The sequence below is a fragment of the Panthera pardus genome, unplaced genomic scaffold (assembly GCF_024362965.1).
Source record: "Panthera pardus isolate Hobbes unplaced genomic scaffold, ASM2436296v1 HiC_scaffold_13, whole genome shotgun sequence".
Lineage (NCBI taxonomy): Eukaryota > Metazoa > Chordata > Mammalia > Carnivora > Felidae > Panthera > Panthera pardus.
Genome location: NW_026526688.1, coordinates 81,250,144 through 81,264,200, shown reverse-complemented (window position 1 = coordinate 81,264,200; position 14,057 = coordinate 81,250,144). Strand labels below are relative to the sequence as shown.

Below are 14,057 nucleotides of genomic sequence, written 5' to 3'. Positions count from 1 at the left end.
GTCTCCTGCAAAAAAAATGTTGGGGAATTTTTTCAGGGCAAAAAAAGAGTTATGTTAGTTGTTCGAACAAGTTTTCACTTCCACGCTAGGAAGCAGGGCAGATGCCCTTTGGAAGTACGACTGTGTCATAACATTCAACTGTTGTTGAATAGCACATGTACTCAATGTAAGTCAACATAAACGTTTAGAAGGGTCACTGTTGTCTACAAATATCAGTAAATGTGCAAGGCTGTATGACCATATTCTATTTGAGGGATATCATTATTATCTAGGAAATGATTTCATACTTGAGTGTCTCAAATCACATCTGTTAAAAGGGTCAGGATAAAATGTCTTCCTTAAAGAACATCTTTTCACAGGACACTTGGGTGGCTCAGTCAGTTAAGCATCTGACTCTTGATCTCAGCTCAGGTCTTGATCTCAGGGTCGTGAGTTCGAGCCCTGACCTAGGCTCCACACTGGGCATGGAGACTACTTTAAAAAAAAAAAAAGTTTCCTAAAATCTCATTGCATATTATCTTTTGGTGCCACCCCAGCTCTCCCTGCTCACAATACTGGTTGCATAACAAACTTTGAAACAGAAATAGTATACACTAGGATCCTACCAACAGGAGTTACTGCTGATAGAGGGTCACTGCCATATGAAAGCCTATGCTACACAAGAAGAATCAGAGAGCTGTGTGATCCCTTTGAATTGACTGGAAAAACAACAGACATTATACTCTGTCACTGAGACTTTTCGACAGGAAGGAGGGCTCAAATATATGAAAATATGTTGGCCTGAACACTATTTTTTTAAACTTTCAGCTTTCGGCAATCAGCATAATCTTGCTAGACCTTCCATCTGTTAAAAAGAAGCTGAACCATCACTGTGAAGTTTAGAAAAACGGGGCTATAATAAGGATGTAATAACTGTCTTATGCTTTATCTATAATAAATCATATTCCCCTGAAGTTCCAGTGTGTTCTAAATTAACATCAAAGGAAAGAATTCTTAACCCCACCAACTGGCAAATACAGGAATTTCAACTGTTCTGATATAATGGCTCTAAGTAAATCACTATTAATTTCTTACTTCCCAACCTACTGGTCAACCAGAAACACAGTCAGAATTGCTGATGAAATTACCAGGAACGAATATCCCTAATGTATTTCCTGCTTTCATCCTCCAAGCACAGCAAGTTACAAACTGAAAGGGCTTTTGATTCATATTAACATTTTGAATATAGTTTCTAAAAATCACCTTTAGTGAACTGAGGCTGGGATATGACTTGGTAAGTATTATTATTGATGTAACTTTTCTTTCCATGCTCTGAAAGTCATACTTTTGAGTTCAGAAGACCCTAAATTTTTACCTGTTTTGAAGGCACATATGGGAGACTGCATGGAAAAGAACCCAAAATACATGAATTTCAAATTATAACCCATTTCTCCTACCACTGACAGGCTGGGATTACATTTAGATATGATTAAAATATTATTCATTCATCCCAAGAACTTAGATTAATTATTATAATATTCCATTATGAAATTTTCTCTTCATAAAATCTCTTATTGCCACTCTATTGGTAATTACTTCAAGTGCCATCTCAACTGCTTATTAAGAAAAATATTTTTAATGGTTCTTAACGAATACAGTATAAATACACACAGAAAGAAAGGTCCTCTATTAAGAAAGAATAGATATTTTGACCAATTAGCAGAAGTGCTTTGAACGTCATTAGAACCCACTTAAGACTATGACCTGCATCATCTTAGAAAGCAACAGTGTCTTCCAACAATTTCCAGGAAAAGAAGGCTGTATTTCACAAGACAGGTACACAGTTAACGTCCGCAAACAGACTCGTACACACGACACAGGAACGTGAGCCAAGTCATCCAGTCACTCCTGAATTCACCTCAATAATGTGATGTTGCCACCATTAGGCTAATTACAACCCATGCAGGAAGGAGCCCAGCTGACTTCAAACGAAATGAGCAGAATGTGAATATTTTAGAATAAACCAAGTACCTGATAGTTTCATGAGAAGTTCGGACGCTGCTTTGACTGACATATCCGGCCTTAGCACGTTCCCCTTCCCCTCCTGGGGCTTAAGGGTGTCCTCAGCGATGCTTGGGGCTGACACTTCAGATTCCGGGCTGAACACATAGCTGGACCGAGGCAAAGCGGCACTTAAGGCCTCTTCTTCCTTCGGCTCCTCTTTCACTTTAAAATTAAGATTCATGGGCTCCTTCTGATTTGCAGCTGTCAGAAGAAGAAAGGTATTGTATATATACATATACAAAAGGCCACCCCCCCCTCTTAGCTGCCCCCGGACTTAATGAGATATGGAATGCACAATCAGTGTGCCAACAGCAAGAGGGACCACAACCCGATCAAAATAGGATGGGACCTGGGCAGAAAAAAATACAACACGCTCTGCGAGCACAGGACTCTGAAGAGTGTGGGCTTCTGAATCTTTGGAACCCATCATAGTTGAAGAAGTGCTGCCTCTACAAAGTGGTCATTTTCTCTCTGGTTTCCCCAAATGTCTTCTTTCCTGTATATGCTGCTGCCTCCCTGACCTATAAGCATTCTTCCCACTTAATCCTATTATAAAATAATGCTTTCAGGCAATTATCCTGCCAGAAAATATTCAATAGAAACATGAGTCAGAGGCAGTCCCCGAAGCCGAAACCTGGGGTGGGGTGGGAAGGTGACGAATTTGCCAGAGAAAAGCTCAAACTAGAGATATCCCACTCTTGCCTTATTATAAACTGACGTTCCTGACCCTCGAACACTGGGGCACGCACTTGGAACTGTTTTCCAGTCACGGTGAATAAATCCGCATCTGTGGTTCAAGTCATTTCTAAGCCCACGTTGGGCATTTTTTTTTTAAGGATTTTATTTTTAAGTAACCTCCACATCTAACGTGGGGCTCGAACTCACAACCCTGAGATCAAGAGTCACACGCTTCACTGACTGAGCCAGCCAGGCGTCCCTCACAATGGGCATTTTTTAAAAGAAATGCTTTTATCTTGAAATAATTTTGGATTCACAGAGAAGTTGCAAGATGGTTCACGGAGTTCCCATATATTCTTCGCCCAGCATTCCCCGATGCTCATATCTTACATAACCATGGTGCATTCGTCAGAACTAAGAAATTCACATTACTATGATCTAAACTCCAGATTTTATTCAGATTTCACCAGTTTTTCCACTAATGTCCTTTTTTCCATTTTTAGCATGGGTGGTTGGTGTGGAGTGTGCGGTCAGGGCAGAGCTAACTGGTCTATTATGGGATGGATTCTGTGGCTTGGCTACACCATAACAAGCCTTCCCCAACTGAGCTACTCACTCCCTGGGAAAGACCAAGAAGGAAGACAAGCATCCTCTTCCACCACTGGCCACTTTCCCAGGCATCTTGCTCCCCTTTAATGGGCCATGCAGTAGGACCTTTAGGTTGGTTATGTTAGATGTGTCGGTCTTTTGAGAAAGAAGATCTCTTCCTAATACACATTTCTTAGTAACACTTATTAGATGAGCCAAAAGCCCATTCCCGCTTAACACAAAAGAAGATAAAGATAAATCCACAAAGCTTTTGACTTGTTGCCCACCACCTACCGTAGCCTATACACAACCATAAAGTCCTTTCTCCCTTGTTCCCTCTAAGGATATACATTCTGGAATCACAAGTTTACACAGATCAGCGTATTAAGAAACTGGACCTTGGAAGGCTAACGTGACATTTGGAAGTGTTACCACCAGAAAGATGCACAGCTGGCACTAGAACCTAGTTCTGTGAGCTGCCCCCCTAGGTTCCTTATTGACCTCCACCCTTACCTACCTCCACCTCACCACTCCTCCACTTCGGGTCCCTGTGCTATAAACAACACGTGAATGTAATTTGACCTTCAAATACCACCTTCTCAATGAAGTCTACCTTGACTATCCTATTCAGAATTGCAATCCCCACCCCATAGACACCCAGTCTCTCCTACCTTACTCTAATCTTCTTCTTTTTTTCCCCAAAATACTTATCACTTGATAACTTATTGTTAAGGATTTAATTGTACCCACCCCCACCAGTTCTTATGTTGAAGCTCTAACCCACATTGTGGCTGTACTTGGAGATAGGGAAATAATCAAAGTTATAAGAGGGCATCAGGGTGGGGCCCTAACCCAATATGATTGATGTCCCATAAGAAGAGACACCAGCAGGCATGCACACAGAAGGAAGATCATGGGAGGACACAGCAAGACGGTGGACATCTTCAGGCCAAAAAGGGTAGCCCCAGAAGAAACCACACCTGCCAACACCTTCATCAGACCTCCAGCCCCCAGAACTGTTAGAGGTAAGTTTCTTTTGTTCAAGCCACCAGTCCTTGATATTTTGGTATGGCAGCCCAAGCAGACTAATCACATACCGTATAATTTTGTTTTTATTTATTATATTAACCATTATGGTCTGTTTCCCTAACTCAAGGGTAGGCTTCAAGAAAGCAATGACCTTAACATTGATGTATCTTGAGTGCCTAGAAGAGTGCCTAGCACATATGAGGTGCTCAATATGTATTTGTGGAATTAAAAAAATATCGTAGCTACAAATTAGTGACATCTGATGGTGCTTCACTATTACTTGTGGAAAACAAAAACTAAGAATCCCAAAATATCAGAAGTGCTTTCCTTGGATCTGATCATTAGACTGGGAAAAAGACCTAGAGATAAAAGCTTTGCTATCTACACCATAGCACTTACTGAGGTATCTGTGAGTAATCATTCACTTGGACTCTGGCATTACTAAAGGAGGAGTCCAGAAAAATTTCAAGAAAAGAGGTCCAAATCTGGCCCTTTGGGGCACCTGCCTGACTCAGAGAGTAGAACATGTGACTCTTGATCTCAGGGTTGTGAGTTTGAGCCCCACGTTGGGCATAGAGATTACTTTAAAAAAATAAATAAAATAAAATAAAATAAAATAAAATAAAATAAAACAAAATTTGACCCTTTGGGGACAATGCCATCAGAATCTAAACCAAAGAGAACAATGATGGTCTCTAAAGCAATCCTCACGTATTTCTGACCTCAACCAGGAGGGTGCCTCCTAAGAGGACTTTGTTTATTTAGCATACTTCTCTCCTTTCAACCACTTTTGGTGAAGGGGGTGGGAGGGGTTTGCTAGCCATCTCCTAAATCCTCTCTGGCCCTATTCCTTTCTTCCAGAACCCTTCATAAAATCCTTTTCCAAAAGTATCCTAGTTAGTCACAACAGAATAATTAAGTGGTGTTTTGTCTATTAAGTCTGAAATCGTGATTCTTTGGGAAGGAAAGAATAATATTCAAAGTTATGTACTTTTAAAAATGTTCTGTATCTTTTATGTTAAAACTTTTTAAAGTTCTAAGGTGAGGTTAGGAAAGAGAAACTATCGAAGCCCTAGAAGCAAAATCCCAATTTCTAGAGAGAGCAACCTTAAGCTGACACTCTCTGAAGATATAACCAGCTTCTACAAGTTATTAGTTACGATACATGCGTACATACATAAGATTTCAGAAAAAAAATTAGCATTGTTAGTACAACTCAGATTTAACAGAACTTCAGTAAGACACTTAAAAAGACAATAGGCAAGCTGGTATGTTGCTGGATTATAAATGTGCAGACATTTCATACATGGTTTTCATTCTGACAATGTCAAGAATGACATAACACTAGTAACTTTCTGGGGAAATGTAAATATAGTTAGCAACAGATCACACACACAAAAACAACGTGGGAAACACTCATTTGCCCAAGTTTTAATTTCCCAAACACTTGTAATTTCCCAATTTAATTTCCCAAACACATGTAAAATAGAAATATGAAGGCTACCCTCTTATTAAAAAAACGTTTTTTGTTTATTTATTTTTTAGAGACAGAGAGAGAAACAGAGCACGAGCAGGGGAAGGGCAGAGAGAGAGAGAGAGAGAGAGAGAAAGAGACAGAATCCGAAGCAGGCTCCAGGCTCTGAGCTGTCATCACAGAACCTGACGCAGGGCTCGAACTCACAAACTGCAAGATCATGACCTGAGCTGAAGTCTGACGCTTGACCGACTGAGCCACCTAGTGCCCCTACCCTCTTATCTTTTAATTACCAGAAATATTTATACTAAAAATAGTACATAAAGCTTACATTTTAAAATTAATCTGACTGAATAATTGCCATAGTTTTTTATTATCTTGCTTTTGTCTTTTTATCTTACTTTAAAAAAGACCCATTCTCTTTCTACAGAAAAAGGTCGAATTAAAGATGTTTTCTTTTTTTTGTTGTTTGGGGAAACTGCTATGAAAAAAGGAACAATTTACAGTTCACTGCCTAGTCTTTACTTCATTCTTCCCAACACAAAAATCTGTGCGCATATGGAACTCAATTCGTAAAAGACTTTCACAGCCTTTACCCTGACTTCTGTTTATGTATCTTAAAGTTTCCAGATACTCCACTTTTAATGCAGTGAGGAAGCCCCATAATCAAGAGGCCTCTGTTCCCAACATTTTAGGACCTGAGCTACTTTGATTATAAATTATGTGTACCTGTAAGTTCACACACTCAAATAGAACTGGGCTGCCATTTAAAGGAAATAAATCATCTTTTTGAGGATTTAAAAAGGATGTAAGATAAAGATTCATATGGGAAATGAATAGGAAAGCCACTGGGATAAAATTATCCCAAATTTCCAATTATAATAGGCAAAGATTAAAAAAAATACACACACACATATATATATCCCTCTTTATAGCAAAGGGTGATCAGTTCACGCTGAGATCCCTTCCAAGTGCCCCAACTCCCCCAGGACAATTCTATAAATGTCCTTAATAATAATGCACACACCTAGCATTTGAGAAGTTAACAAAAATTGGTGCTTCCATCAGTCACAGGAGGTAGATATTATTACTACCCTTATTTTATAAGTGAGGGAACCAAGAGCCCAAGAGGTTAATAAACCAAACCTTCCAAATCACAGAGACACTAGGCTTCAAGGTTTCTGGCCGAAAATGCACCCAAGCTCTCTCCTTTCCCTCCAAGCGCTTCTGAGAGGGATACTACCTTAAGAGGTTGGACTATGGGCTTTGGAAATAAGAGATATGGAGTGAACTAGGCTTTGTTAATTAAAGGGAAAGGTGGGACATGACCTAGAGGTAAGGGACAGAAAACGTCCCTTTCTGCAGGAAGGAATTTTGTCAACATCTAAGAAGGTGGAAGAAGAAGACTGGACTGCACCATGGCCGCTGCTCTTCTGTTTTGTCCATTCCCTCCGGGGAAGGAAGAAGATGACACTTTCCCTGCATTTAATAAGACAGGACTCTCTTTCAGCTCAGAATCTGGCAATTGTGGGGGGCGCCTGGGTGACTCAGTGGGTTAAGCGTCTGACTTCGGCTCAAGTCACGATCTCACAGTTCTTGGGTTCCAGCCCTGTGTTGGGCTCTGTGCTGACAGCTCAGAGCCTGGAGCCTGCTTCGGATCCTGTGTGTTCCTCTGTCTCTCTCTGCTTCTCCCCCTCTTGTCCTCTGTCTGTCTGTCTGTCTCTCTCTCTCCCAAAGATAAATAATAAACATAGAAAAAAAATTCTTTTTAAAGAATCTAGCAATTTTGTGAATGCTGAAATGCTACATGAAAAAGGTAGGCCATGAAGGATTTTATTTACTACCTCACCCTTCAGCACAGCCAGGCTCTTGGACTTGGAAGGGACCACAGATTGGTGGTTTTCAAACAGTGTTCCAAGGAATCCTAGGATAAGCTTCAGGGGTCCCAACAAATGTTTGTTTCCAATTTAAGTTTTTAAGATTCTTTAAACTAATTTAAAACTTAATTTAGAAATGTGCACAGTCATCTGTGTTGTAATGGAGACCCCTAATTTTTACTTGTGTTGACAAGTTAATTGAGTTTCGTTATCACTTATAACACATTGCCTCCCATTATTACAGGAGTGGCAGAGCTCTAGGAATACGTCATTAATAAGGAGGAGACTGGCTCTGCACTGATCTTTCAAAAAATTCAGGCCTGAGCATGTATGTCCATGTAAAACTGTACAGTTGTGATCCTCCTGGAGTCCATGTGCCTGCCTTACATCATCAGGCTTTCTCACCCTCAGCACAACTGACATTCTGGGCAGGGTAAATTTGCCGCGGAGGGCTGTCCTGTGCGGTGTAAGATGTTTAGCAGCATCTAAGGCCTCTACCCACTAGATGCCAACAGCACTACCCCATCATGAAAACAAAAACTCACTGCCAGCTGTCCCCCGTGCACACCTCTGGTTGAGAGCCACTACCTTAAATTAAATGCCAGGGTGGGTTCAAGTGTATCTAATTTGGTGAAGCTTCTGATCGTGGCCGACAGACAGACAAGTGCAGATACACAGATATATCTAGTCTATCATTTACAAAGCACTTAAAGTGGACCAGGAAGTATGCTAAGTGTTAGTTTATTTGAAATAATTTATTGGCTCTTCACAGCAACCGTACTACTGTCCCATTTTGCAGCTGAGGAATCTGAGACTAGAGAGATTAAATAAATTTCCAAATAACAGTCCATGGAGCAAAGCTGAAGTGGTTACTATTGAATCACAAGTGGCTTTACTGCATAGAGAAAGTGTTAAATGCTTCTGGTCTTATGATAAGGAACGAGGGCGGTTGCTTAAATGTTGTCAACTTGGAAGCAAAAACTTTTCATTATTATACTCTTTTTTCAAGCAGCTGAATAAATTTAATTAAAGGCATCTTGAGATTACAAGGCGAATTGTTACACGTCTACTCTCATTGGCCACAACATCCCTGTGTAAGTGGTGTTTCTTGAAAGTGCAATCGGCAAAATAAATTCAGAAATGTCCTAGGGGCTCACGCTGCTACATGGCCTCTCTCGACCGTAACATTAATTGCATGTTGTGTGCTTATCACGCAGCTACTTGGCTCTGGTTGCTGGACTGTTTGAATAAATACATACAAGAAATGTGAACTTAAAAAATAAAGTTATATTAAAAAACACACATTCTGTGTGTTTTACATATTGAGTCTGCACTTCAGATTCTGTTTGAAAAAAATGAGTTTATTCTTTAAAAAATGAAGTGAAAACCATTACTGTTTCCGCTTCCTTTATTTCATGATAAGTAAACACAGGCTCAGAGAATGATATGACCTGTTGAAAAGCACACAGATCATTAATGACAGAACCAGAATCAGAGCTCAACCCCCCATATTACAAATAACTACCCAAGTCCCCTTAGCAGTATATGCAAGTACATATGATCTGGCAGGACCTGGGATTATTTGACAACCTGATGCACTTTAGGTGAGAAAAAAAATAAACTGCCATCTAAAATTACAAGGAAGGCCAAGATTTAGTTCAATAATAATTAATTATAGTGGAGCATTGCTTTTAGATGCTAAGCATATTATATTCAAATAGAATGTTTAAGACATTAGCTAAATATTTTTAAATGTTGCTCTCTAATAAGGTAAACTACTTAATTTGCCTTAAGTAGTTTTATAATTAGTGTTTAGCGAAGTTTTAACCATCTCATATTTCTCATTAATCCCCACCTGGGCTCATCTTTATTTCTGTATCAGTGTCCTCAAAGCAAAACCACACAGGTCCCCTATGACAGCTACGACCACAGTATACACACAGTGACAAAAGGGAAACAAAACAGCCTCCGGGGCAGGGTCAAGGGTAAGAACAACGAGCGGTGCCTCAAGAACTGTAAAATAAATAAATAAGGTTTTCCTCCATGAACTAAACTAGCAAAATCAACACATCATGAGCAAAAGTAGCTATCTGCAGTAATCTGCTTAACAGACAGGGTATCTCCCATGTCGAGAGCAGGAAGGACAAGTCCTGAAGAACCAATCAAGGCACGAGTAGATGTGAAAGAAAGCTGCATTTTAAATTTATTCTATTAACACGTACAAAGAATGAAATGTATGAACAGCAGTGAAGTGATTTGTATGTATGAACAGCATGAAGTGATTTGAGACTTGAAAAAGAAAACCTAAAGATTGGATAATATGTTTCCAACACTTTTCAGGGAAGTTGGTGACCATCTGCCCCAAATGACATCTCCTCTTGATTGTTATACTTGTCATTTTAAATTACCATGCTGACATTCTGGTTTACACATCAGTTGTTAAATGATTTTTGTCATTGTGGAACACCCAGAGAGTTTGAAGAACTCTAGGCTGTGGTAGACTATAAAATGGCCATAATGGAGGGGCGCCCGGCTGGCTCAGTCGGTAGAGCATGTGACTCTTGATCTTGGGGTCCATGCGACTCCTGATCTTGGGGTCGTGATGCAGAGCTTACTTAAAAAAAAAGGCCATAAGGATTCCCTCCCTGAAGCCCCACCCCCCTGGAATGGGACTTTGCAGCTCCTCCCATCAAGAGGTGGAGTATATTCTCCCACTCCCTGAATCTGGGCTGGAGCTGTGACGTGCCTTGGTCAACAGAAGGTGGTGGAAGTGAGGTTGGGCCAGTTCCTAGCCTAGCCTCCAAAGGCCTTGTGCACTTCCACTCTCTCCTTTGGAACCACGCCCGGCTGCCGTGTGAACGAGCCTGGGCTAGCCCACTGAAGGGTGAGAGACTCTGAGGAGCAGGGAGAATTCATCCTAGCTGAGGCTATGCTAGACCAGCCCTCCCCCAGCCCATGTGGCCACGGACTTTAGATGGATGGGTCAGCCTGGAGAGACCCAAAGAAGCACCCTGCTCAAACCATGCCCAAATTGCCAATTCATAAAACCCTAAGCTAAGTAAATGGCTATTAGTTTGAGCTGCCAAACTGTGGATGAGTTTGGTACTGAACTAACTGTGTGAGACACTCCAGTTCTCAGACTTGGCCTTACAAGCTGAGGGCCTGGAACACGGGACTCGAGACCACACCAAGGGACTCACAGCCTTCAAGGCTCCCTTTGAACAGCTGCCTCCTTTCCGCAGACCCCCCTCTGCTCCATCTTCTTTCTTCTAGCACTATGGAGCTGATTGTGAATTTGCAAATCTTTTTTAAGTGAAGTAATATCACAGCCTCAGAAAACCTGACTTCTAGGACATGACTAATGGAATATCTTTCTTATAATCCATCATGAAATGCATCGTGGATGGTACAAAGATAAAGATGTTACAAAAGAAACATTATCTGTTCCCTTCCTCCCACCCCAACACAAACCACAGCAACTTGAAACAGTTCAAGAGGCAAGACTAATAATACACAAGCAATAGAATGAACTACACAAATAATACCACCACCAACCTGAGCGATAAAGACTCTAAATATCACTGGAATTCACAGGGGGTGGGACGGTTGGCAGTAAAGACCAGAATAACAGGAAAAGGCTCTACTGAAGAAGGGGGAACCAAAATATTCTTTGAAGGATGGCCAGCATTTGCATAGGCCACACAGTAGGGGCGGGCATCACAGGACTGGGCCCCGACATTGCTAGAAATTCTCTACAAAGATGCAGAACCACTGCGTGTCAGAGGTGCATTAAAATAGTTAACTTAGTTTTAAGAACAAAATTATTCTTTTTTGAAAATTCTTATTCCGCCCCTCCCGCATTTTACTTAACAAAGGGGAAGATCTATGGGACGCCACAGTTCAAATTACCAGACCCCTGGAACAACATGAGTGAATTCAGAGAGACGGTAGTGAGAGGCATGTTATGTATGAGCTGGTGAGGACTGTCAACATTTTTCCAGACAGGAGTGAAGATATGGTTACTCTGTAGAAAGAAGTCAGCCAGGGGCATAACCTGATGCAAGAGGTATTAGAAGAAGAGTCTGTTAGAATGTCACTGGAGGGCCTAGAGGGGGGCAGCTGGGGTGGAGAAGGCACCAGGGAGGGCAGCTAAAGGGGCAAGCTGGCTAGGTGTGAGCTGATGGCCAGGAGACGCTGCACGCAGAGGGATGGATTATAGATATATTTTGAAGACACAAAAAATTTAACCAGATTAGTGACTGAATTAGCATGCATTAGAAATGATGCCATGGTTTGAAGCCAAGGAAAATAAACAGCGAAGCAGACGGAGGTCAAAAGACAGTTCGCTCAACTGAGAAAAAAAATTAGGTAATAGCTAATTAAGTGGTCATGAGCCAAGGCTTTGCAGTTAGGCAGAGCTGAATCTTTGCTCTCTCCCTTGTAGCTAAAACCTTTTAAGCCTCAACTTCCTCATCTATAAAATAGGTTTAGTGATATTGACCCTCTACGCTTTCAAGAGGGTTAAATGAGAAATTGCATGAAGCAATTGGCACAGTGCCCCGCTCACTGTAGACGCATTTGATTAGTAATATGAAAATAGTAGTAGAAATAGAAACAATAGTAATGAACAATAACAAGTAGAAGAAAATGTACTTCTGAAGAAAGGAAGAAAATGACTTGGATTCAGGTTTGCAGAAACACAGACTTTGATACATTTTCCCAAGGATCTATCAAGATAAAAAATTATTCTCAGGGCAATTCTAGAATTAGGTATACTCTATCCAACACAGTGAGGAAAGAAAGATCTGGATTCCAGTCATGACCCTTTTACAGTTAATCTCGTTGAGTCTTGCTCTTTGTCTACATGCTTGTCACGAGACAATGTATTTGGAAACACGCCATGCACTGTAAAGTCCTACGGAAATATTAGTTGGCCTTACTGTTTTTACTATTTGCACTAAGTAATTCCTGAAAAGCCTAAAAGAATTAATGCAACTTCCAATGGGGTCTAACATACAGCATTCAGAGAATGGCTCCCTGCTGGGGACTCTTAACTCTGAGACAGCAAACAAGGTCAAAGAACACAGCCAAGTTTGATTGTGCTGCCTCCTTACTTTGTGATTTGGGGTATAGGCAGCCTTGGGGAGGGAATGCTGGAACCAGTTCAGTCACTTCTTAGGAGTGTAAACTTGGACAAGTCTCTTAATCTGTTTCTCAGTTTTCATCTGTAAAATGGGAATACGAATACTTTCTACCTACAGAGTTGTTATGAAAATCAAATGAGTTAAATGGCACAGAGTAAGCACTACCTGAGTGATTGCTGAGGAAAAATAAGAAACAATGAGTAGATGTCACAAAGTCTCTGCAGACATTTCTGTACATGTGTGTATAACTCCAGGCCCCCTTTCTTATAAGGCTACCTGCTCCTTTTGTGACTCAGATCAGTCCTTGTCTCATGGAGTGGTAAGTCATTGAAAAACAGGAGACACACACTCTCTCTCATATGTATGAATCGCCACTGGGGTCAAAAAAAAATCCAGGATTTCAAAAGGATATTCAGGCTGCCTGCACGGATAAGGTCCTAAATGCAGCTTCTGACACCAAGAATTTCAGTCACATGATCAGTGAGTGCTCATCATGAGAAAAGCAGGGCAGGGTTAAAAAGTAAGGTCAGGGCGCCTGGTTGGCTCATTCGGTGGGGTATGTGATTCTTGATCTCCGGGTTGTAAGTTCGAGCCCCACATTGGGTCTACGTAGAGATTACTTAAAAAAAAAAAAATCTTAAAACAATAAAATGAAATAAAATAAAAAGGGCCAAACTGAGGGCATAAAGGAAGGTTGTTAAAAATAAACCCACTGGAGAAAGCACGTTCAGGGATGGGGAGTGGGAGCCCCTGGCTACTGGCACTGAAGTCTTAGGGCATGACAGGCACAAGGACAGCAGTTACTTGCAAGAAGGCTCATTTGTAAAGATGTTTTATAGAAAGCCAATCAGAGCCACCAGGAGATAAGGACTACCTGGTTTACTGGGTATCTCCCACCCCTCCTTCTCCAGCAGCACAAACAAAGGCATCGCAGGATAGGGCAGCTGCCATTTACAGACTAACTGTATTGTGAGGGCAGATGCATCCAGTTGTGTGAAAGAGACAGAAGCAGAAAGAACAAAGGCCTGCAGGAAACGGCAAGATAGGACACAAACACATTCACCAAATCACCTGTATTTATACAAGAAAGCCTTTGCTATTGTAACCGCTGAGCTCCTAATAAACCAGAAACAATTCAGCCTGTACCCATTTGTAAGTCCCTGCTTTAAAAATGCCATCTCTGCCTAGTTAGAATTATTTCAGACTCAATTTTATAAAATTAAT

The 14,057-nt window shown here is 41.0% G+C and overlaps 1 protein-coding gene across 1 annotated transcript in view; it reads right to left on the bottom strand.

Moving 5' to 3' along the window:
- Positions 1-14,057, bottom strand: part of ZNF827 (zinc finger protein 827) — a 174,299-nt gene that overhangs the window by 107,081 nt on the left and 53,161 nt on the right. Inside the window, 1 exon segment of the mRNA XM_019420669.2 lies at positions 2,011-2,244. Within this exon segment, the coding sequence (XP_019276214.1) occupies positions 2,011-2,244 (234 nt within the window).